Source organism: Scyliorhinus torazame, chromosome 2 (assembly GCF_047496885.1).
Source record: "Scyliorhinus torazame isolate Kashiwa2021f chromosome 2, sScyTor2.1, whole genome shotgun sequence".
Classification (NCBI taxonomy): domain Eukaryota; kingdom Metazoa; phylum Chordata; class Chondrichthyes; order Carcharhiniformes; family Scyliorhinidae; genus Scyliorhinus; species Scyliorhinus torazame.
In genome coordinates this window covers 70,110,378-70,136,675 of record NC_092708.1, presented here as the reverse complement: position 1 = coordinate 70,136,675, position 26,298 = coordinate 70,110,378, and the positions used below count along the sequence as shown (strand labels likewise).

The following is a 26,298-nucleotide window of genomic DNA, read 5'->3' as shown; positions in this document are numbered from 1 at the left end:
TATAGTCATTTAAAGTGTCCTATTTTCTATTTAAATAGTTGTCTAACAGGGTGTATAGACAAACTGAGATGTGGTGGATGCATTCCTTTCAAGCTGTGAATTTTGAAGCTGGGCTGTGGAGTCATAAAGGAGCCTTGCTCACATTGTGAGAACTCTGATTCTATAATGAAATGTTGGGCCGGACTTTGGGCCTGTTTTCCGCGGGAGGACACATAAAATATCTGGGGTGGCAAGCCCACCAACTTGCTCCCCAACCCTCGTTCTGTCCCCCCAAATATGATAGGGAGCCACAGGCTCCCCAATCTTTCTCATTCCAAAACCAGGGTCTTACCTGGGTGTGTCCGGAGGCCTGTCTGCAGTACCAGCATCACCCACTACTGATGGGACTACCAGAGCTGCCAGCCAATCAGATTTTCTCTCAAGGGCAGGACTTTCTCCCGCTGAGGGGACAGAGGTCCTACTCTCACCTCGAGCAGCACGTTATTGCTGCGGGATGGCCTTGATTACAAGGGTAGGCTGGGGACAGTCATTTCCTGCAATGTGGATATGCTCCCGTGCAAAATTCAGACTGGTATTTCTGGAATGAGGAACTAAATTCAGAATGGTGTGTTCCATCACTGTTGAATCACCTGTGTGATGAAGGTCTGCAAATAAGTAGCCAAGTTTGAATCACTGAGTGAATGTTTAACATCTACCAGTCAAAATAGCTAGCCAATGAGGACACCTACAGTCCTGTTCATTAATGCATTGAGAGTATTGTGGAAAATGAGTGTGATCCAAAAGAAAGAAAACCATTACTGAGAAACCAGAAAACAATAGAACATTTTTGTTGAGTTCTCAAGTCATGTTGGAAGTATAATGTGAGGCAAGATGTTATCAGACAGAAAGGAGAATACACAGGATAGTGATAGTCTGAAAGCAGAAAACATGTCTAACCTATTCGGTGAATGAGTAATAAATGCACAAGGGAGAAAATAATTAAGAATTCCTTCATGTATCCAAAATGTTTTTTATTAATTCATAATAACATAAATACTGACACTCATAGCTGTGGACCACCACCCCCAGAACCCAATGGGAGGCAGCCAGGGTTTACCTAATAGTCTCCCCAAAAGGCAGTGAGCACTCCTAATGCAGGCTATACGACCATGGACATGGGAGGTGATCTTTAATTGGCCACCTAAGTGGATCAATTGCCACCACCCCATCCCGGTGGGCGGGTTAAGGACACAGTTGATTGCGTTGTTCATAGGTCCCAGATGCTCTGAAGAGTGCGCCATACTCTCTAAGCAGTTGGCTGACAAGAAGTTCCATGACAAAAGTCCATATAGAGTCTAAGGGCAAGTGCAAATATAACGGTTCACCAGTGACCACAAAATCGTGACTTATTGTTCACACATGCATCCGCCAAACCGGGCCAATCATCATCAGCAGGAACGGGTGCTATTTATTTTCCACTTTTTCATGGAGTCCAGCTTATTTAGATGTAAGCTAAAACTAGATTGTTTCTTACCATCAAATGTCTAGTTGCAGCATCAATATCTTCCTGTTTATACGGATTCCTCGGCTCAACCCAATCAGAATTGATAGTAATGGAGATCAGCCCTCCCTGTTGTTGTCTATATGTTTCATTGTACAAGTGCCAAACTTCAGCATGAGCTTTGATGAGATTGTGACCAACAATATAAGGAGCTCTGCCTAATCTTGTGCCAATACCTTAAAACACAAGAGGTAGTGGTTTATTAAATTAAAAAAGAGTTTCATACTATTTAGAATAAAACCGATAGTATACACCCGTCACAAATACGTGGTGGAACTTGTGATGCATCAACACCACACTTTCATGATGAAGTTATTTTGAAGTTATAACAGTATATTGCTATAATTAAGGCAGCTGGTAATACCATTAACAGAAAAATGCACGTTTTATCAAAGTATGGACATTTTGAGGGAAAATTTATCTAACTTGCCCATGGCAAAACTCATGGGGTCGGTTGCATGGAATTGGTAACTTCTTTATTGAAGTTAATGGAAAGAAATATTAGGTAGGCTATAAAACAGGAGTCCTATCCAATCCTGTGGATTCCCAACTAGAATGGTTGAGTTAAAATTGATGGCATTAGGTGCATTCCTATTAACCATTACACTCAGCTCTTCAGTGGGATCTTATAGCATCTTGCATTATGAGTCCCTACAGCACCAGACAAAACAGATATCCCATTAGTTGCCATGTTTCTAACTGGCATCTATTTTCCCTGAGAGATTTTAAATAAATGGTAAAACATTTAGCCTGGTGACATGGAAGTCTGAACTAATATGTGAATCAGATGGTTATAGTTTCGGCTCTAGGAAGCCCTTTTTATTCAAATGTACCTGTCACAAAGAGATACTCTCTTCTTCTCCAGGTAGTATCCTTGATTATTTGAAGGTCACAGAATCACAGTTTATGTTGTGAATTTATAGCAGGACCAGGTGAGGAGGCAAACCCCAAGTCCAACTCAGCTGGATTGGACTGTTGGATATGCAAGACTAATTGGGCTTACAAAATTGTTGAATTTCAACATACTGTTAACTTAAGGCCAGTGAAGTCACTTAGAGACAAAAACTGCAAGATGCAAAGGGAATTCATGAAAAAGAAATATTGAGAGGCTGGCACGGTGGTGCAGAGGTTAGCACTGCTGCTCCACGACGCTGAGGACCCGGGTTTGATCCTGACCACGGGTCACCGTCCATGTGGAGTTCTCACATTCTCCCCATGTCTGCGTGGGTTTCACCCCCGCAACCCAAAAAGATGTGCTGGTTGATGAATTGGCCATGCTAAATTGCCCCTTAATTGGGAAAAAAAAAGAATTGGATATTCTAAATTTTGAAAAAAAATTGAGAAAATTATTGTCCACATTACATATCTATAGACATTAAACTGCAAAAGTACACAGTGCATATACGATACCTGGTGCTGCTGTGCCGTAGCCATAACCAAGGAGTGCTGTGTTGTAAGGCTCATTCAAGGTTATCCAGAACTTGACCTTGTCACCCAATCTTTTAAAGCAGAAATTAGCATATTCCACAAATCGGTCAATGGTGCTACGATTTTCCCAGCCACCCACATCTTGTAGAGCTTGAGGCAGATCCCAGTGATAAAGTGTAACCTGCAGATAACCAACAGTTAATAAGTATAAATTGGGGTATTCACCATTTTTTCCACTTTTTAACGGATAAAGTGGCCACAGTGTTTAAAATAGGATAATTTATACCTCAATCTTAATGTTCAAAATATTTCGCCAATCTTTTGGCAGCAACATACAAGAGAAAATGGTACAACAAAGAACAAAAAAAAAGTACAGCCCAAGAACAGGCCCTTCTAAGACTGTGCCGATCGTGATGCCCTAACTAAAAAAAAACCTTGTGCCCTCACTCGGTCCGTATCCCTCTATTTCCTCCCTACTCATGTACCCATCCAGATGCCTCTTAAATGTTGCTAATGTGCCTGCTTCCACCACATCCTCTGCGCGTTCCAGGCACCCAACATTCTCTGCATGAAAAACTTAACCTCGCAATCTTCCTTAAAATTTCCCCCTCTCACCTTGAACCTGCGCACCCTTGTAATTGACACTTCCACCCTTGGAAAAAGCCTCTGACTATCCATCCTGTCTATGCCACTCATAATTCTGTAGACCTCCCATCAGCCTCCAGCTTCCACATCCTTCTGATAATATGGTGACCAGAACTGCACGCAATAATTCAAATGTGGCCTAACCAATGTTTTGTACAGCTACAACATGATCTCCCAAATCCGGTACTTAATGCCCCAGGTGATGAAGGCAAGCATGCCATATGCCTTCTTAATCACCTTGGCCACCTGTGTTGATTTAGGGAACTGTGGTCTTGCACACTCAGATCCCACTGTACGTTAATGTTCCTAAGGGTTCTGCCATTTACAGTAAAATTCATACCTAGATTTGATCCTCCAAAATGCTTCACCTCACATTTGACTAGATTAAACTCCATCTGCCTATTATGTGCCCATGTCTCCAATCTATCTATATCCTGTTGTATCCTCTGACAATCCTTGGCACTATCAGCAACTCTGCCATTCTTCATTTCATCCGCAAATGTACTAATCAGACCAATCACATTTTCCTCCAGATCATTTACACATACTACAAACAACAGTGGGCCCAGCACTGATCCCTGTGGAACACCACTAGGTCTGGAGGACCTACACATCTACATTCAGAAAAACACCCTTCCACCGCTACTCTTTGTCTTCTATAACCAAGCCAGTTCTGTATCCATCTAGCCAGCCGACCCCAAATCCCATGTGATTTTAGTTTTTGTAGCAGTCTGCCATGTGGGACCTTGTCAAATGCCATACTAAAGCCAACATAAATTACATCCACAGCTCTTCCCTCATCAATTTTTTTTGTCACCTCTTCAAAAAACTCAATCAAGTTGGTGAGACAGGACCTTCCTCGTACAAAACCATGCTGCCTGTCACTAACAAACCATTTTCCTCCAAATGTGCATAAATCCTGTCCCTCTGTATCTTTTCCAAAAGCTTCCCCATCGGCCTATAATTTGCTGGATTATCCCTGCTTCCTTTCTTAAATAAGGGAACAACATTGGCTATTCTCCAGTCCTCCGGAACCTCGCCTGTGGTCATAGAGGATGCGAAGATATTTGTTAAGGCCCAGCTATTTCTCCCCTTGCCTCCCACAGTACCCTGGGATAGGTCCCATCCGGCCCCAGGGACTTGTCTATCTTAATGCAATTTAGGATAATCAACACTTCCTCCTTTGATATAGTGACATTCCCAAGATCGTTCACACACCTATCCCTGACCTCAACATCCGTCATGTCCTTCTCTCTGGAGGATACCGTATACAAAGTACCCATGAAGGATTTCACCCACTTCTGTGGTTCCATGCATAACTTCCCTCCATTGTCCTTGAGTGGGCCTACTCTATCTCTTGCTACCTTCTTGCTCCTAATATACGCATAAAAAGCCTTGGAATTCTCCTTGACCATGTTTGCTAAAGACATTTCATGGCCCCTTTAGCCCTCCTAATTCCACATTTAGGCTCCTTCCTACTTTCGCTGTACTCCTCAAGAGCTTTGTCAGTTCTTAGCTGCCTAGACCTATTATATGCTTCGTTTTTTATTTTGACTAAGCTTACAATTATCTTTGCCATCCATGGTTCCTGAATCCTGCCACTTCTATCCTTCATTTTTGCAGGGACATGCCTGTCCTGCACTTCAATCAACTGGCCTTTAAAAGCCTCCCACATGTCAGACGTGGATTTGCCTTCAAATAGTTGCTCCCAATCCACATTCCCAGTTCCTGTCTAATTTGGATGTAATTGGCCCTTGCCCAATTAAACACCCTCACCCGCGGGCCACTCTTGTCCTTATCCATAACTACTTAAAATCTTATGGAATTATGGTCACTAAGCCCAAAATGCTCCCCCATTGAAACATCAATCACCTGGCCTGGCTCATTCCCCAGTACCAAGTCTAGTATGGCCCACTCCCTGGTTAGATTGTCAACATACTGAATCAAAAAGCCCTCCTGGACACATCTAACAAATTGCTCTCCATCCGAGCCCCTGCCTTTAGTGATTCCCAATCAATATGGGGGAAGTTAAAGTCACCCATCATAACTACCCTGCTTTTTTCACACCTTTTCATTATCTGACTACACAATTGCTCCTCTGTCTCCTGGGGGCTTTTGGGAGGTCTATAGTACACTCCCAACATTGTGATTTCACCCTTCTTGTTCCTGAGCTCTACCCATAATTCCTCACTACAAGATCCCTCCAATGTGTCCTCCCTCAACACAGCTGCGATCTGCTCCCTAATCAGTAATGCAACCACCCCATCTCTTTTGTTTCCCTTTCTGTCCTGTCTAAATGAAAGATATCCCGGAATGTTAAGTTGCCAGTCCTGCCCCTCCTTTAACCATGTCTCCGTAATTACAATTACATCATAGTTCCATGCAATAATCCAGGCTCTCAGTTCACCTGCCTTACCTGTTACACTTCTTGCGTTGAAGCAAACACGCTCCAGACCTACAGTCCTGCTGAGCCCTGCAAGGCTTCCCTCTGCCTGCTCTTACCGTGCGCTACGTTTATCTCAGTCTCACTTTTCCCCCAGTCTCTACACTTACTGGCCTGCTGTTCCAGTTCCCACGCCTTGCCACACTAGTTTAAAACCTCCGAACAAACCTCCCGCCCAGGATGTAGTGACACATCTTGAAAACCAGCAAATGTCAAATAAAATATTGCTTCCTGACTTGTAAAATCAATCATTTTTAATAACCACAAGGTTATTAAAAGAAGGCCCTTCAATATTTAAAAACTCACTAAAAATATATTATCCTCGACAAATGTTCTTGTATCACCATGTTAGTCATTACTGGGCCATTCTATTTATTCAAAGCTAATAATCTGTTGCAACGAAGAGAAAAAGTGTAATGAAGCATTGTTATTTTCGAAATTTAATACAATTTCATCACAGGCTAAAATGTCTTTACCTGAGTATTAACTTTTATGTCCTGCTCTTTTCTCTGCTCCTACCTTCCTGACTGGGTTTGGCTTTGTGCTAGGCTCTGCCGGATCAATGTCCACACTGCACCAAAACAGAACCTTGTCCAACTTATTGTGTGAGCCTAACTGGTGACTGGATGTTCTATGGCTGCATGCTGTTCATGATGTGGCTGCTGCCCTCGCATGTTATCCACACACAGACGCTCGCCAGCAAGGGGATTTGCCTTACAAATCTTATTGAATTCTTTGAGGAGGTGACCAAGCATGTGGGTGAAGGTAAAGCAGTGGATGTAGTGTACATGGATTTTAGTAAGGCATTTGATAAGGTTCCCCATGGTAGGCTTCTGCAGAAAGTAAGGAGGCATGGGATAGTGGGAAATTTGGCCAGTTGGATAACGAACTGGCTAACCGATAGAAGTCAGAGAGTGGTGGTGGATGGCAAATATTCAGCCTGGATCCCAGTTACCAGTGGCGTACCACAGGGATCAATTCTGGGTCCTCTGCTGTTTGTGATTTTCATTAATGACTTGGATGAGGGAGTTGAAGGGTGGGTCAGTAAATTTGCAGACGATACGAAGATTGGTGGAGTTGTGGATAGTAAGGAGGGCTGTGGTCGGCTGCAAAGAGACATAGATAGGATGCAGAGCTGGGCTGAGAAGTGGCAGATGGAGTTTAACCCTGAAAAGTGTGAGGTTGTCCATTTTGGAAGGACAAATATGAATGCGGAATACAGGGTTAACGGTAGAGTTCTTGGCAATGTGGAGGAGCAGAGAGATCTTGGGGTCTATGTTCATACATCTTTGAAAGTTGCCACTCAAGTGGATAGAGCTGTGAAGAAGGCCTATGGTGTGCTTGCATTCATTAACAGAGGGATTGAATTTAAGAGCCGTGAGGTGATGATGCAGCTGTACAAAACTTTGGTATGGCCACATTTGGAGTACTGTGTACAGTTCTGGTCACCTCATTTTAGGAAGGATGTGGAAGCTTTGGAAAAGGTGCAAAGAAGATTTACCAGGATGTTACCTGGAATGGAGAGTAGGTCTTACGAGGAAAGGTTGAGGGTGCTAGGCCTTTTCTCATTAGAACGGAGAAAGATGAGGGGCGACTTGATAGAGGTTTATAAGATGATCAGGGGAATAGATAGAGTAGACAGTCAGAGACTTTTTCCCCGGGTGGAACAAACCATTACAAGGGGACATAAATTTAAGGTGAAAGGTGGAAGATATAGGAGGGAAATCAGAGGTAGGTTCTTTACCCAGAGAGTAGTGGGGGCATGGAATGCACTGCCTGTGGAAGTAGTTGAGTCGGAAACATTAGGGACCTTCAAGCAGCTATTGGATAGGTACATGGATTACGGTAAAATGATATAGTGTAGATTTATTTGTTCTTAAGGGCAGCACGGTAGCATTGTGGATAGCACAATTGCTTCACAGCTCCAGGGTCCCAGGTTCGATTCCGGCTTGGGTCACTGTCTGTGCGGAGTCTGCACGTCCTCCCCGTGTCTGCGTGGGTTTCCTCCGGGTGCTCCGGTTTCCTCCCACAGTCCAAAGATGTGCAGGGTAGGTGGATTGGCCATGATAAATTGCCCTTAGTGTCCAAAATTGCCCTTGGTGTTGGGTGGAGGTGTTGAGTTTGGGTAGGGTGCTCTTTCCAAGAGCCGGTGCAGACTCAGGGGGCCGAATGGCCTCCTTCTGCACTGTAAATTCAATGATAATCTATGATTAATCTAGGACAAAGGTTCGGCACAACATCGTGGGCCGAAGGGCCTGTTCTGTGCTGTATTTTCTATGTATGTTCTATGTTAAGGGTGCTGATCTGAAATAGCAGGAGCACTGCTCTGGACCAGCAACCTCTAAACCACCATTCACTAGCTTAGTTTATTCAGAGTAGACTGAGATTAAACTTGACGCCTGGTCTGAATGATTCAACTACTGATTGCCTTAACAAGTTGAGTCCTTAACAAAACTCATAGTTATCTTTTTTCAATTGAGTAGAAGTTTCCTTTAATATACATTTCAAATGAGAAATGTTCTGATAAAATTACCAAACTGAAAGTGTATGTGTACTTAATGCTTTTTGTGTAAGTGACTGCATTTCATGTTTAGCTCCATTAATTCTTTATACATTATTTCCCAACAAATGTATTTATATTAATTAGTGATATGTACCTGAGGTTTAATTTGAGCAGCAAGAAGAGCATCTATAAACTTTATATAGTAGTTTAATCCAACTTCATTCACAAATCCCGTGGTTCCATCTGGAAGAATGCGAGACCAGGATAGGGAAAAGCGATAATGGTTGACTTTCAGTTGTTTCAGAATAGCCAAATCTTCATCAATCTTGTGATAGCTGTCACATGCTACATCTCCAGTATCATCGTTGCCCACCTTTAAGGGTGTATGAGTGAAGGTGTCCCATATACTAAGTCCTTTTCCATCAGCTCTCCAAGCTCCTTCAATCTATAATCAATTAGATAACAGTAAATATACAATTTGTTTATATCCTTAAACATTTGCTTGGCATTATGACTTCTATAGAATACTAAACATTTCAACATTCTTTGCCCTCTATGTGCCCTTCAGAAATATAAAGGGAGACTCATTAGCACAAGATCTGCCCCTTCTCAATTCTTAAATTACTTAGCTACCAGCAAAAATCATCATCTATCAGCCATGAGGATACAAGCACTCTGAATAGTACATATCTATATAAATATTATGGACTGAACTTCATAACAAGGTGGTCCATTCAGTGGGGTGAAATCATTGTCAATAATTAATCTGTATGAAGAGTATAGAGCACGAGCAACATCTTGTGGTGGATCTTAAATACTGCAACACTGCTTTACTAAGCAACTCAGCAGCAATGCTGGGCACATGCATGAACAGATATTAAATATGATAAATTTTTCCCCATAACGTGTCTTCATGGTGGGGGTTCAAATTCATGCAAGAAGCGCTTACAGGAATGAAGTGAGATGGCACCACAGTTGTCCCTATCATTCCCATTTGCTTGCTGGTGGCCGAGTGGTTAGCATTGCTGCCTCACAATGCCAGAGACCCGCGTCTGATTCCTTGGGTGACTGTCTGTGTGGTGGTTACACGTTCTCACCGTGTCTGCGTGGGTTTCCTCCTGGTGCTCCGGTTTCCTCCCACAGTCCAAAGATGTGCAAGTTATGTGAATTGGCCATGCTCAATTGCCTCTTAGTGTCCAAAGATGTGCATGTTAGGTGGGGTTATGGGGACAGTGTGGGGGATTGGGCCTAGGTAAGAGTGCTCTTTCGGAGGGCCGGTACAGACTTGATGGACCGACTGGCCTCTTCCGCACTGTCAGGGTTCCATGAATCTATTCTATGATTCTATGGATCTGCATTCATTCATTCAGGCTACTACCGGATGCAAGTGCATTGGTTTAATCAGATCAGGAAATAAAAATTACTTGTTTTAAAGTATAGAATTATAGAATTTGAAATGAAATGAAATGAAAATGAAATGAAATGAAATGAAAATCGCTTATTGTCACAAGTAGGCTTCAAATGAAGTTACTGTGAAAAGCCCCTAGTCGCCACATTCCGGCACCTGTTCGGGGAGGCTGTTACGGGTACTTTACAGTGCAGAAGGAGGCCATTCGGCCCATCGAGTCTGCACCGGCTCTTGGAAAGAGCACTCTACCCAAGGTCAACACCTCCGCCCTATCCCCATAACCCAGTAACCCCACCCAACACTAAGGGCAATTTTGGACACTAAGGGCAATTTATTTTTAAAAAATATATATTTATTAAAGTTTTTAACACAATTTTTCTCCCTTACAAACAATAACCCCCCCCCACCCCCGTAAAAAAAAGAAACGAGAAATCGCGCGGAGCAAGATATATACATGGCAAAATAGCATATTTACATAGCTTTGTACACTGGCTCTCTCCCGCACGTGCCAGTTTCCCCGACTCTTCATGTTATCTCTTGCTCATCCACCCCCCCAGGCAGCTCCCCCTCCCCCTCTCCCCCCTCCCCGAACGTCCCCTCCCCCAACCCCCCCCACCCCCAGGTTGCTGCTGCTGACCGACCCTCCTCTAACGCTCCGCGAGATAGTCTAGGAACGGTTGCCACCGCCTGTAGAATCTCTGTGCAGACCCTCTCAAGGCGGACTTAATCCTCTCCAACTTTATGAACCCAGCCATATCGTTTATCCAGGCCTCCATGCTGGGGGGCTTCGCCTCCTTCCACATTAGCAAGATCCTTCGCCGGGCTACTAGGGACGCAAAGGCCAGAATACCGGCCTCTTTCGCCTCCTGCACTCCCGGTTCGTCCACTACTCCGAATATTGCTAGCCCCCAGCTTGGCTTGACCCAGACTTTCACCACCTGAGATATTGCTCCCACCACTCCTCTCCAGAACCCCTCCAGTGCCGGGCATGATGAAAACATATGGACATGGTTCTCCGGGCTCCCTGAGCACCTTCCACATCTGTCCTCTACCCCAAAGAACCTGCTCAACCTCGCCCCAGTCAGGGGAGCTCTGTGAACCACTTTAAATTGTATCAGGCTGAGCCTGGCACACGAGGAGGAGGAATTAAGCCTACCTCGGGCATCCGCCCACAGACCTGCCTCGATCTCCTCCCCCAGATCCTCCTCCCATTTACCCTTCAACTCTTCTACTAGCGCTTCCCCTTCTTCTTTCATCTCCTGGTGTATTTCCGACACCTTGCCCTCCCCGACCCATGCGCCCGAGATCACCCTGTCTTGAATTTCTTGTGCCGGGAGCAGCGGGAATTCCCTCCCCTGTCGCCTTACAAAAGCCCTCACCTGCATATATCTAAAGGCATTTCCCGGGGATAACTCAAACTTCTCCTCCAGTGCCCCTAGGCTCGCAAACGTTCCGTCAATGAACAGGTCCCCCATTCTTCTGATCCCCGCCCGATGCCAGCTCTGGAACCCCCCGTCCATCTTCCCCGGGACAAACCGATGGTTACCCCTGATCGGGGACCACACTGATGCTCCCATTGCACCCCTGTGCCGTCTCCACTGGTTCCAGATCCTTAACGTTGCTGCCACCACCGGGCTCGTGGTATACTTTGTCGGCGAGAGCGGCAGCGGTGCCGTCACCAACGCCCCCAGACTCGTTCCTTTGCAGGATGCCATCTCCATCCTCTTCCATGCCGCCCCCTCTCCCTCCATAACCCACTTGCGGATCATCGACACATTTGCTGCCCAGTAGTAGCTCCCAAGGTTTGGCAGCGCCAACCCTCCTCGGTCCCTACTGCGTTCCAGGAACCCTCTCCTTACCCTCGGGGTCTTATTCGCCCACACAAACCCCATAATACTCCTGCCTACTCTCTTAAAAAAGGCCTCAGTGATCACGATGGGAAGGCACTGAAACACAAACAAAAACCTCGGAAGGACCACCATTTTGACCGATTGCACTCTACCCGCCAGCGAGAGCGGTAACATGTCCCATCTTTTAAAATCCTCCTCCATTTGCTCCACCAACCTCGTCAGATTCAGTTTATGTAGGGCCCCCCAACTCCTGGCTATCTGGATCCCCAGATACCGAAAGCTCCCCTCCGCCCTGAAGGGCAATCTATCATGGCCAATCCACCTAACCTGCACATCTTTGGACTGTGGGAGGAAACCGGAGCACCCGCAGGAAACCCACGCACACACAGGGAGGATGTGCAGACTCTGCACAGACAGTGACCCAAGCCAGAATCGAACCTGGGACCCTGGAGCTGTGAAGCAATTGTGCTAACCACAATGCTACCATGCTGCCTCTATAAATAGAGGGGGAGAAGCAGTAAGGTGATAGGCAGGTAAAGTCACACCACAGAATTTCTGTTCCCACCAGCTATCAACACACACACTCTCAGGTAGAGGTAGATTTACCCAAAATTGCGAAGGAAGGCAGTGGCAGGAGTGTGCGACATGTTCTAATCTATCCACACTATATCACAGACATTGTCGGTAAGTCAGTGGGTGTGAAGAGCACCTTTGCTCTTACACTTTATCTTTCAAGTGTTTTAACTGGTTGTCCTATGAGGAGGGTACTATGGAATGCCAAACAGAACAATCTTCCTCACAGCTGCCATATGTATCACAACCTTTCTCAGTGTAAAAGAGAGGGTCAAGTACTGGCTTTTCTGTCACTTGCCTGCATGCTCCACTGCAGCCCTGCACTTTTTGAGTTTCCTTTCACTTTATTTCTGCCTTATTTTTTAATGATAAAGATACTAATAGTTCGCAATATCATTTCAGCCACTCCACAGGCCCAATTATTTTTTTTGCCAACCTTTGTGGACACATACATTTATTTTCATGCAATCTCAGCTCATTGGATTTTGATAATGCGCCACGTCACAGGCTTGTCAGCACAATTGTAGCACATGGAATAAAAGGCACAGCAACAACATGGATACAAAATTGGCTGAGTGACGGGAAAGAGAGAGTGGCAGTGAGCAGAGTGGAGTCAGCAGGTTTCCCAGGGGTTGGTGTTGGAATCATTCATATATATTATTGAGCTAGATTTGGGCGAACAGGGCACAATATCAAAACTTGTGGACGACACAAAACTTTGACGTATTGTGAATTATGAGGAAGATAGTGATAAACCTCAAGATGACATAGACAGGCTTGTGGAATGGGTGGGCAAGTGGCAGATGGAATTTAGTGCAAAGAGGTGTGAAGTTATTTTGGTGGGAAGAATGAGGAGGGGCATATTAAATAAAGGGTTTTATTCTAAAGGGGGAGCAGCAGCAGAGAGATACATGTGCACACATCACTGAAGGCCGTCTTGGAGAACGCTTATCAGGAGATCAGAGGCTGAATGCCCTTGACTGCTGAAGTGTTCCCCGACTGGAAGGGAACTTTCCTGCCTGCCGATTGTCGAGCGATGTCCGTTCATTCATTGTCGCAGTGTCTGCATGGTCTCGCCAATGTACCACGCTTCGGGACATCCTTTCCTGCAGCGGATGAGGTAGACAACGTTGGCCGAGTCGCACGAGTATGTACCGCGTACCTGGTGGGTGGTATTCTCACGTGTAATGGTGGTAACCATCAGCCTCTGATCTCCGGGTAAGCGTTCTCCAAGGCGGCCTTCAGGACGCACGACAACACAAAACCGCCGAGCAGAAACTTATAGCCAAGTTCTGCACACATGAGTACGGCCTCAACCGGGACCTTGGATTCATGTTGCATTACATTCATCCCCCACCATCTGGCCTGCGAAATCCTACCAACCGTCCTAGCTTGAGACAATTCACACCTCTTTAACCTGGGGTTACCCCTATCTCTGGATCTGTAAACACTTAATTACCTGCAAATGCTCGCATTCAAAGCATTGTCCTGCATCTTTGACTTTGTCTATATATGTGTTTCTGGAACATACCTCTTCATTCACCTGAGGAAGGAGCAGTGTTCCGAAAGCTAGTGTTTGAAACAAACCTGTTGGACTTTAACCTGGTGTAAGACTTATCACTGAAGGTGGCAGGGCAGGTTGAAAAAAACAGTTAATAAAGTATACAAGATCCTGGGGCGAAATTCTCCTACCCGCCCCACCACATTTCTGCGCCGACCGGCCGGCGGGAGTCTCCGTAACACCGGCCAGTCAATGGGGTTTCCCATTGTGGGGCAGCCCCACGCCGTCGGGAAACCCCCGGGCGCCGGAAAAATGGAGACTCCCGCCGGCGGAGAATGACGCCCATTGTGCTGGATTCTCCGCGCCACCTTTCTGCCTCGACCCGCCGGCGGGATTCTCCGTTACGCCGGTCAGTCAATGGGGTTTCCTATCATGGGGCAGCCCCACACCGTTGGGAAACCCCCGGGCACCAGCAAAATGGGGCATCCCGCCGGCGGAGAATCCCGCCCCTGAGCTTTAAAAATCAAGGTATAGTTTTGATAAACCTCGATAAAATATTGGTTCGTGGCGTTTACACATTCTCCCTGTGTCAGTCCAAAGATGTGCAGGTTAGGTGGATTGGCCATACTAAATTGCCCTTGGTGTCCAAAAAGGTTAGGAGGGGTCATTGGATGACGGGGTTAGGGTGGAAGTGAGGGCTTAAGTGGGTCAGTGCAGTCTCGATGGGCTGAATGGCCTCCTTCTGCACTGTATGTTCTATGTCTATGTCTAATTCTATGTCTATGTTCCATGTCTATGTCTGTGTGAGTCTCAACGCAAAGATGTGCAAGGTAGGTGGATTGGCCACGCTAAATTGCCCCTTAATTGGAAAAATAAAAAATAAAATAAAATATTGGTTTGGTGTCAACCGGAGTATTGCACCAGGTTCAGATTAGGAAGGGTGTGTCAGCATTAGAGCGGGTTCAGACAAGATTAGAGTTGAATCATCAGGTTTTACAGCATAGAGTTTTACAGCTGACCATCAAGCACCTATCTATTCTAATCCTATTTCCAGCACTTGGCCCGTCGCCTTGTATGCTACGGCAGTTCAAGTTGCTTATCTAAATACATCTTAAATGTTGTGAGGGTTCCCACCTCTATCACCCTTTCAGGCTGTGAGTTCCAGATTCACCTCTGGGTGAAAAGGATTTTCCTCAAATCCCATCTAAACCTCCTGCCCATTACCTTAAATCTATTCCTCCTGGTTATTGACCCCTCCGCTCAGGGGAAAAATCCTTCCAATACATGAAAATGATTCTAGGGATGAGGGACTTCAATTACATGGATTGATTAGAAATGCTGGGGTTGTTCTCTTGAGAAGAGGCATCTGAGCCGGTCTGTGATGTGAGGTGCTCCGGAGGGTAAACGCTTCAACCTCGTGCGCGATAAAGGGCACACCTCATGGGGGCGAGGATGAGCGACTCTTTGAGGAGGTGGTGGATGTATGTCCACATGTTTTGGTCCTGCCCGAAGCTGGAGAGCACATTGTTTATGGGATGACCTTTAATTTTCTTTTGGTCTTTTTGTTTTGTTTTACTTGGAATGTATGGGTGATGTTTGGGTTTGTATGTTGAAGGAGATGCTGTTTGTGGGATTGGTACTGTATTTGTTATTGTTGGTTTTCTTTTGTTGTGTATTTGATGAAAATGTGGAAAATGGGGAGAATAAAAAGGTTTTTAAAAAATGAGAAAATCTGAGGGAAATGTTATTGAGATATTCAAAGTAGATTGAGTGAGAAGTTAGGAATTTGATTCAGGTGGAAAGGAGGTGCTCTTTTTTCTACTTTATTTCAACCTCTACTGTTTGGTGAGTTTACTTCCTTGCCTCCAAGATAGGTGAGTGCAACTTTCTCATACTCTGTGTAAATTATGACTATTGGACTGACTATTTGACTGACTAATAACCAAACACCGCAATCTTGGACTTGACCCCTCCCTATGCAGCTGGATCCTTGACTTCCTCACCAACAGACCGCAATCTGTCAGGATAGGTAACGGCACCTCCTCCACAATAGCTTTTATTTTATAAATGTTTTTCATTGGGTTTTTGAACAAAGTATATTTACCGTTATGTACACAGAATAAGATATATATGTATATAGAAGAGAAGAGCACACGCAAACATACCAAAAAAAGAACAAACAAAAAATAAAATAAAGTAAAATAACTGGTGAGATATTATGCACCAGCTCAACAGCAGCAACTCTGTACAATTGGCAATATTATTTTTAACACATAAGTAGGCATCTGTTTGTGTGTGTGTGTTGGGGAGGGGGGGGGGGGGGAAACTGGGGAGGGAGATATACATTTGGGTGTCAGAGAAACGGGTCAATACGCGAATGGGTCTGGTGCTGGTGTTGTCACTTGCTTCTCCTCCACAATAGTCCTCAACACTGGGGCCCCGCAAGGATGTGTGTTCAGTCCTCTACCGTACGTCCTATACACACCTGACAGTGTGGCAAGATTTAACTCCAACTCAATCTATAAGTTTGTGGATGATACGACTGTGGTGGGCCATATCTCAAACAACGACGAATCAGACTTCAGGAGGGAGATAAATCACTTGGTTGCATGGTGTACCGAACACAACCTCTCTCGAAATGTCGGAAAGACCAAGGAATTGATCAGCGACTTCAGGAAGCGTAGCACGACACACACTCCCGTCTGCATCAATGGCTCCGAAGTGGAGATGGTCGATAGCTTTAGGTTCCTGGGGGTCACCATCACCAACAGTCTGTCCTGGTCCACTCACGTCGATACAACAGTCAAGAAAGCCCAACAACGTCTCTACTTCCTACGGAAGCTAAAGAAATTTGGCATGTCTGCATCGACTCTCATAAACCTCGACAGATGTGTGATAGAGAGCATCTGTCTGGCTGCATCACAGCCTGGTATGGCAACTGCTCGATCCAAGATTGCAAGAAACTGCAGAGTGTGGTGAACTCAGCCCAACGCATCGCACAAGCTTGCCACCCCCACACTGATTCTGTATACACCTCCCGCTGCCTCAGGAAGGCAGACAGCATTATCAGAGACCTCTCCCACCCAAGTATTGCCTTCTTCCAGACCCTTCCATCAGGCAGGAGGTACAGAAGTCTGAAGATTCGCACATCCAGACATAGCTTCTTCCCCACAGCTATAAGACTCCTCAACAACTCCCCCTCATACTGAAGAATACCATTCATGTGGGGGATTGAAGAGGAATGTGGTAATGATAGGAAACAATGTAGTCAGGGGGATAGATAATATTCTCTGCAATCAAAGCATGAATCCAGATGTGTATTCTGCCCAGTGCCAGGGTGAGGGGTAGTTGCTCAGGGTTGGAGAGGGTTGGAGGTGGGAGGGGGAAGATCCAGTGGTTGTGGTCCATGTAGATACCAATGACATGGGTTCTCCATAGAGGACGTGAGGAGCTAAACATCAAATTAAAAAACAGAACCTCAAAGCCGGGAATCGAACCTGGGATGCTGGCACTGTGGACGCTGTGAAGCAACAGTGCTATCCACTGTGCTATCGTGCTGCCCAAAGGGGAAATTTATACCACGAAGAAGGCTAGTTCTTTGGGGGAAGCTTTCTTTGAGTCACCATTGACAGCAAAATCCAGTCCATTTATTCCCCCTGCATAATAAGGCCATAAGACATAGGAGCAGAATTAGGCCATTTGGCTTATCGAGTCTGCTTCACCATTCAATCATGGCTGATACGTTTCTCATTCCCATTCTCCTGCCTTCTCCCCATAGTCCCTGGTGATCCCCTTATTTTTTTTTTTTAATAATATTTTATTGAAAATTTTTGGTCAACCAACACAGTACATTGTGCATCCTTTACACAACATTGTAACAATACAGATAATAATGACCTTTTTTAATTTAAACAAAAACAACAACAAATAAATAAATATTAAATAACAAAAAATAAAAACTAGCCCTAATTGGCAACTGCCTTGTCTCAGGCCACACCCCCCCCCCCCCCATCACCCCCCCATCCCTCCCCCCCCCCAAGTCCTGGGCCGCTGCTGCTGCCTTCTTTGTTCTCCCCCATCTATCTTTCCACAAGATATTCGACGAACGGTTGCCACCGCCTAGTAAACCCTTGAGCCGACCCCCTTAGGACAAACTTAATCCGCTCTAACTTTATGAACCCCGCCATATCATTTATCCAGGTCTCCACCCCCGGGGGCTTGGCTTCTTTCCACATTAGCAATATTCTGCGCCGGGCTACTAGGGACGCAAAGGCCAAAACATCGGCCTCTTTCGCCTCCTGCACTCCCGGCTCTTGTGCAACCCCAAATATAGCCAACCCCCAGCTTGGTTCGACCCTGACTCCTACTACTTTCGAAAGCACCTTTGTCACCCCCATCCAAAACCCCTGTAGTGCCGGACATGACCAAAACATATGGGTATGATTCGCTGGGCTTCTCGAGCACCTCGCACACCTATCCTCCACCCCAAAAAATTTACTGAGCCGTGTTCCAGTCATATGTGCCCTGTGTAATACCTTAAACTGAATCAGGCTTAGCCTGGCGCACGAGGACGACGAGTTTACCCTGTTTAGGGCATCTGCCCACATCCCCTCCTCAATCTCCTCCCCTAGCTCTTCTTCCCATTTCCCTTTTAGTTCGTCCATCATAGTCTCCCCTTCGTCTCTCATTTCCCTATATATATCCGACACCTTACCGTCCCCCACCCATTTCTTTGAGATGACTCTGTCCTGCACCTCTTGTGTCGGGAGCTGCGGGAATTCCCTCACCTGTTGCCTCGCAAAAGCCCTCAATTGCATGTACCTGAATGCATTCCCTTGGGGCAACCCATATTTCTCGGTCAGCGCTCCCAGACTCGCAAACTTCCCATCCACAAATAGATCTTTCAATTGCGTTATACCTGCTCTTTGCCACATTCCATATCCCCCATCCATTCCCCCCGGGGCAAACCTATGGTTGTTTCTTATCGGGGACCCCCCCAGTGCTCCGGTCTTTCCCCTATGTCGTCTCCACTGTCCCCAAATCTTCAGTGTAGCTACCACCACCGGACTCGTGGTATAGTTCCTTGGTGAGAACGGCAGTGGGGCTGTCACCATAGCCTGCAGGCTGGTCCCCCTGCAGGACGCCCTCTCTAATCTCTTCCACGCCGCTCCTTCCTCCTCTCCCATCCACTTACTCACCATTGAAATATTAGCGGCCCAATAATACTCACTTAGGCTCGGTAGTGCCAGCACCCCCCTATCCCTACTACGCTGTAAGAATCCCTTCCTCACTCTCGGAGTCTTCCCGGCCCAAACAAAACCCATGATACTCTTTTCTATCCTTTTGACAAAAGCCTTCGTGATCACCACCGGGAGACACTGAAACACAAAGAGGAATCTCGGGAGGACCACCATCTTAACCGCCTGCACCCTCCCTGCCATTGACAATGCTACCATATCCCATCTCTTGAAATCATCCTCCATCTGTTCCACCAACCGCGTCAAATTTAGCCTGTGCAATGTGCCCCATTTCTTAGCTATCTGGATCCCCAGGTAACGAAAGTCTCTTGTTACCTTCCTCAACGGTAGGTCTTCTATTTCTCTACTCTGCTCCCCTGGATGCACCACAAACAGCTCACTCTTCCCCATGTTCAATTTATACCCTGAAAAATCCCCAAACTCCCCAAGTATCCGCATTATTTCTGGCATCCCCTCCGCTGGATCCGCCACATATAGTAGCAGATCATCCGCATATAAAGATACCCGGTGTTCTTCTCCTCCCCTAAGTATTCCCCTCCATCTCTTGGAACCTCTCAGCGCTATCGCCAGGGGCTCAATCGCCAGTGCAAACAGTAATGGGGACAGAGGACATCCCTGCCTTGTCCCTCTATGGAGCCGAAAATATGCCGATCCCCGTCCATTCGTGACCACACTCGCCACTGGGGCCCTATACAACAGCTGCACCCATCTAACATACCCCTCTCCGAACCCAAATCTCCTCAACACCTCCCACAGATAATCCCACTCCACTCTATCAAATGCTTTCTCGGCATCCATCGCCACTACTATCTCCGTTTCACCCTCTGGTGGGGCCATCATCATTACCCCTAACAACCTCCGTATGTTCGTGTTCAGCTGTCTCCCCTTCACAAACCCAGTTTGGTCCTCATGAACCACCCCCGGGACACATTCCTCTATTCTCATTGCCATTACCTTGGCCAGGACCTTGGCATCTACATTGAGGAGGGAGATTGGTCTGTAGGACCCGCATTGTAGCGGATCCTTTTCCTTCTTTAAAAGAAGCGATATCGTTGCTTCTGACATAGTCGGGGGCAGTTGTCCCCTTTCCTTTGCCTCGTTAAAGGTCCTCGTCAGTAGCGGGGCGAGCAAGTCCAAATATTTTCTGTAAAATTCAACTGGGAATCCGTCCGGTCCCGGGGCCTTTCCCGTCTGCATGTTCCTAATTCCTTTCACCACTTCTTCTACCGTGATCTGTGCTCCCAATCCCATCCTTTCCTGCTCTTCCACCTTGGGAATTTCCAGCCGATCCAAAAACTCCATCATTCTCTCCCTCCCATCCGGGGGTTGAGCTTCATACAATTTTTTATAAAATGTCTTGAACACTTCATTCACTCTCTCCGCTCCCCGCTCCGTCTCTCCATCTTCGTCTCTCACCCCCCCTATTTCCCTCGCTGCTCCCCTTTTCCTCAATTGGTGTGCCAGCAATCTGCTCGCCTTCTCTCCATATTCATACTGTACACCCTGCGCCTTCCTCCATTGTGCCTCTGCAGTGCCTGTGGTCAGCAAGTCAAATTCCACATGCAGCCTTTGCCTTTCCCTATACAGTCCCTCCTCCGGTGCTTCCGCATACTGTCTGTCCACCCTCAAAAGTTCTTGCAGCAACCGCTCCCGTTCCTTACTCTCCTGCTTCCCTTTATGTGTCCTTATTGATATCAGCTCCCCTCTAACCACCGCCTTCAACGCCTCCCAGACCACTCCCACCTGAACCTCCCCATTGTCATTGAGTTCCAAGTACTTTTAAATGCATCCCCTCACCCTTAAGCACACCCCCTCATCCGCCATTAGTCCCATGTCCATTCTCCAGGGTGGACGCCCTCTTGTTTCCTCCCCTATCTCCAAGTCTACCCAGTGTGGGGCATGATCCGAAATGGCTATAGCCGTATATTCCGTTCCCCTCACCCTCGGGATCAATGCCCTACCCAACACAAAAATGTCTATGCGTGAATAGACTTTATGGACATAGGAGAAAAACGAGAACTCCTTACTCCTAGGTCTACTGAATCTCCACGGGTCCACCCCTCCGATCTGCTCCATAAAATCCTTAAGCACCTTGGCTGCTGCCGGCCTCCTACCAGTCCTGGACTTCGACCTATCCAGCCTTGGTTCCAACACCGTGTTGAAGTCTCCCCCCATTATCAGCTTTCCGGTCTCTATGTCTGGGATGCGTCCTAGCATTCGCCTCATAAAATTGGCATCGTCCCAATTCGGGGCATACACGTTTACCAACACCACCATCTCTCCCTGTAATTTGCCACTCACCATCACGTATCTGCCCCCGTTATCCGCCACTATAGTCTTTGCCTCGAACATTACCCGCTTCCCCACTAATATAGCCACCCCCCTGTTTTTCGCATCCAGCCCCGAATGGAACACCTGCCCTACCCATCCTTTGCGCAACCTAACCTGGTCTATCAGTTTCAGGTGCGTTTCCTGTAACATGACCACATCTGCTTTAAGTTTCTTAAGGTGTGCGAGTACTCGTGCCCTCTTTATCGGCCCGTTAAGCCCCCTCACGTTCCACGTGATCATCCGAGTTGGGGGGCTTCCCACCCCCCCCCCCCCCCCCCCCTTGCCGGTTAGCCATCATCTTTTTCCAGCTTCTCGCCCAGTTCCCACGCAGCTGTATTTCTCCCAGATGGCGCCCCCCCGCCCATCCTTTCCCGTACCCACTCCCCCCTTTCCCCAGCAGCAGCAACCCAGTAATTCCCCCTCCCCCCCCCCGCTAGACCCCCCGCTAGCGTAATTACTCCCCCCATGTTGCTCCCAGAAGTCAGCAAACTCTGGCTGACCTCGGCTTCCCCCCGTGATCACGGCTCGCCCCGGGCGGCGCCCCCTCCTTCCTGCTTCTCTATTCCCGCCATAATTATCATAGCGCGGGAACCAAGCCCGCGCCTCTCCCTCGGCCCCGCCTCCCATGGCCAACGCCCCATCGCCTCTCCCTCCCCACCTCCCCCCATCACCACCTGTGGGAGAAAGAAAAGTTACCATACCGCAGGATTAATCATACAATCCCTCTTCGCCCCCCCCCCCCACTCGTCCCACCACTTTGTCCAAACGTTCGTTTTCGTAGTCCAATCATTCCAATTTTTCTTCTACAATAAAAGTCCACGCTTCATCCGCCGTCTCAAAGTAGTGGTGCCTCCCTTGATATGTGACCCACAGTCTTGCCGGTTGCAGCATTCCAAATTTTATCTTTTTTTTGTGAAGTACCGCTTTGGCCCGATTAAAGCTCGCCCTCCTTCTCGCCACCTCCGCACTCCAGTCTTGATAGACGCGGATCACCGCGTTCTCCCATTTACTACACCGAGTTTTCTTCGCCCATCTAAGGACCATTTCTCTATCCTTAAAACGGAGAAATCTCACCACTATGGCTCTGGGAGCTTCTCCTGCTCTCGATCCTCGCACCATAACTCGGTATGCTCCCTCCACCTCCAACGGACCCGTCGGGGCCTCCACTCCCATTAACGAGTGCAGCATCGTGCTCACATATGCCCCGACGTCCGCCCCCTCCACACCTTCAGGAAGGCCAAGAATCCTCAGGTTGTTCCTCCTTGCGTTGTTTTCCAGTGCCTCCAACCTCTCCACAGATCGTTTCTGGTGTGCCTCCTGTATCTCCGACTTCACCACCAGGCCCTGTATATCGTTTTCATTCTCTGCTGCTTTCGCCTTCACGACCCGAAGCTCCTGCTCCTGGGTCTTTTGTTCCTCTTTCAGCCCTTCAATCGCCTGTAATATCGGGGCCAACAACTCTTTCTTCATTTCCTTTTTTATCTCCTCCACGCAGCGTTTCAAAAACTCTTGTTGTTCAGGGCCCCATATGAAACTGCCACCTTCCGACGCCATCTTGGTTTCTGCTTGCCTTCCTTGCCGTTGTTCCAAAGGATCCGCTGCAATCCGGCCACTTTCCTCTCCTTTTTCCATCCGTGTCCAGGGGGAACACCCTTCTGGTTTACCGCACGGTGTTTTCAGCCGTTAAAATTGCCGTTGGGGCTCCTATCAAGAGCCCAAAAGTCCGTTCCACCGGGAGCTGCCGAAACGTGCGACTTAGCTGGTCATCGCCGCACCCGGAAGTCGGTGATCCCCTTATTAATCAAGAACCTATCTATCTCTGTCTTAAAGACACTCAATGATTTGGCCTCCACAGCCTTCTGCGGCAATGGGTTCCACAGATTCACCACCCTCTGGCTGAAGAAATTCCTCCTCATCTCTGTTTCAAAAGATCATCCCTTCAGTCTGAGGCTGTGCCCTTGGGTTCTAGCTTCTACTAATGGAAACATTCTCTTCACATTCACTCTATCTAGGGCCCTCAGTATTCTGTAAGTTTCAATAAGATCCCCCCTCATCCTTCTAAATTCCATTGAGTATGGACCCAGAGCCCTTAACCGCTCTTCATATGACAAGTGTCATACTGTTCTTCTGTTAGTAACTTATTGTTGTTTAGGTACTTAATTTCACAGTATAGATAGAACATAGAACATAGAACAGTACAGTACAGACCCTTCGGCCCACGATGTTGTTCCGACCACTTATCCCAATCTAAGATCAACCTAACCTACACCCTTCAATTTACTGCTCTCCATGTGCCTGTCCAAGAGTCGCTTAAATGTTGCTAATGACTCTGACTCCACCACCTCCACTGGCAGTGCAATCCACACACCCACCACTCTCTGTGTAAAGAACTGACCTCTGACATCTCCCCTGTACCTTCCTCCAATCACCTTAAAATTATGTCCCCTTGTGACAGCTATTTCAGCCCTGGGGAAATGTCTCTGGCTATCCACTCTATCCATGCCTCTCATCATTTTGTACACCTCTATCAAGTCACCTCTCTCCCTTCTTCTCTCCAGTGAGAAAAGCCCTAGCTCCCTCAACCTTTCTTCATGAGACATGCCCTCCAGTCCAGGCAGCATCCTGGTAAATCTCCTCTGCACCCTCTCCAAAGCATCCACATCCTTCCTATAATGAGGCGACCAGAACTGGACACAATATTCCAAGTGTGGTCTAACCAGGGTTTTATAAAGTTGCAGCAAATCCTCGCGGCTCTTAAACTCAATCCCCCTGTTAATGAAAGCCAACACACCATACGCCTTCTTAACAACCCTATCAACCTGCGTGGCAACTTTGAGGGATCTATGTACATGGACTCCAAGATCCCTCTGTTCCTCCACACTTCCAAGAATCCTGCCTTTTACCCTGTATTCAGCATTCAAATTCGACCTTCCAAAATTAATCACTTCACATTTATCTAGGTTGAACTCCACCTGCCACTTCTCAGCCCAGCTCTGCATCCAGTCAATGTTGTAACCTGTTGTAACCTGCAACTGCCTTCGACACTTCGACAACTTTGTGTCATCGGCAAACTTACTAACCCACCCTTCCACTTCCTCATCCAAGTCATTTATAAAAACCACAAAGAGCAGAGGTCCCAGAACAGATCCCTGTGGGACACCACTGGTCACCGACCTCCAGGCGGAATACTTACCATCCACTACCACTCCCGGTCTTCTTTCGGTGAGGCAATTCTGTATCCAGACAGCAAAATTTCCCTGTATCCCATGCCCCCTAACTTTCTGAATGACCCTACGATTACCAAATGCCTCACTGAAATCCATATACACCACATCCACTGCCCGGCCTTCATCAATGTGTCTCGTCACATCCTCAAAGAATTCAACGAGGTTTGTGAGGCATGACCTGCCCCTCACAAAGCCATGCTGACCATTTTTAATCAAACTATGTTTCTCTAAATAATCATAAATCCTATCTCTCAGAATCCTTTCCAGTATTTTACTCACCACAGACGTAAGACTGACTGGTCTGTAATTCCCAGGGACTTCCCTATTCCCTTTCTTGAACAGGGGAACAACATTCGCCTCCCTCCAATCATCCCGTACTACTCCAGTGGAGAGTGAGGACGCAAAGATCATCACCGTCGGCGCAGCAATCTGCTCCCTTGCATCCCATAGTAACCTTGGGTATATCCCATCTGGCCCAGGAGACTTATCTATCCTGATGCTTTTCAAAATTTCCAGCGTATCCTCCTTAATATCAACCTGTTTGAGCCTATTAACCTGATTCACACTGTTCTCATGAGCAACAAGGTCCCTCTCTCTAGTGAATACTGAAGCAAAATATTCATTTCGGGCCTCCCCTACATCCTCATACTCTTGGCACAAGTTCACTCCGCTATCCCTGATCAGCCCTACTCTCACTCAGATCATCCTCTTATTTCTCACATGTGTAGAATGCCTTGGGGTTTTCCCCAATCCTTCCCGCCAGGGATTTTTCATGCCCCCTTCTAGCTCTCCTCAGTCCATTTTTTAGTTCCTTCCTAGCTACCTTATAACCCTCTAGAGCCGTGCCAGATCCTTGCTTCCTCAACCTTATGTAAGCTTCCTTCTTCCTCTTGACTAAAAACTCTACTTCTCTTGTCATCCAAGGCTCCTTCACCTTACTATTCCTTCCTTGTCTCAGTGGGACAAAACTATCCAGCACACGCAGCAACTGCTCCTTAAATAACCCCCACATTAGCCCCCACAGAGCATTGACAAAGGGTCACCTGGACTTGAAACGTTAGCTCTTTTCTCTCCCTCTAGATGCTGCCAGACCTGCTCAGATTTTCCAGCATTTTCTTTTTGGTTTCAGATTCCAGTATCCGCAGTAAATTGCTTTTACCCCACATTACTGTTGTGCAATTCCCTGAGAACACCTGTTCCCAATTTATGCTCCTCAGCTGCTGTCTAATAGCAGTAAAATTTCCCTTCCCCCAATTAAATACCTTCCCATACTGTCTGTTTCTATCCCTCTCCATGACTATGATAAAGGTCAAGGAGTTGTGGTCACTGTCGCCAAAATACTCTCCCACCGAGACATCTGACACCTGGCCTGGTTCGTTGCCAACCACCAAATCTAATATGGCCTCCCCCCTAATCAGCCTATATATATGTTGAGTCAGGAATCCTTCCTGGGCATACCTGACAAAATCTGCTCCATCAAAACCAGTCAATATTAGGGAAGTTGAAGTCACCCATGAGAACAACTCTGTTACCTATGCACCTTTCCAAGATCTGCCATCCAATCTGTTCCTCTATCTCTCTGCTGCTATTG

At 46.9% G+C, this 26,298-nt stretch overlaps 1 protein-coding gene across 1 annotated transcript in view; it reads right to left on the bottom strand.

The window, feature by feature from the left end:
• LOC140388312 (lactase/phlorizin hydrolase-like) overlaps positions 1-26,298 on the bottom strand; it is a 134,692-nt gene that overhangs the window by 32,649 nt on the left and 75,745 nt on the right. The window contains 3 exon segments of the mRNA XM_072472268.1: positions 1,514-1,716; positions 2,951-3,149; positions 8,714-9,004. Of these exon segments, the coding sequence (XP_072328369.1) occupies positions 1,514-1,716; positions 2,951-3,149; positions 8,714-9,004 (693 nt within the window).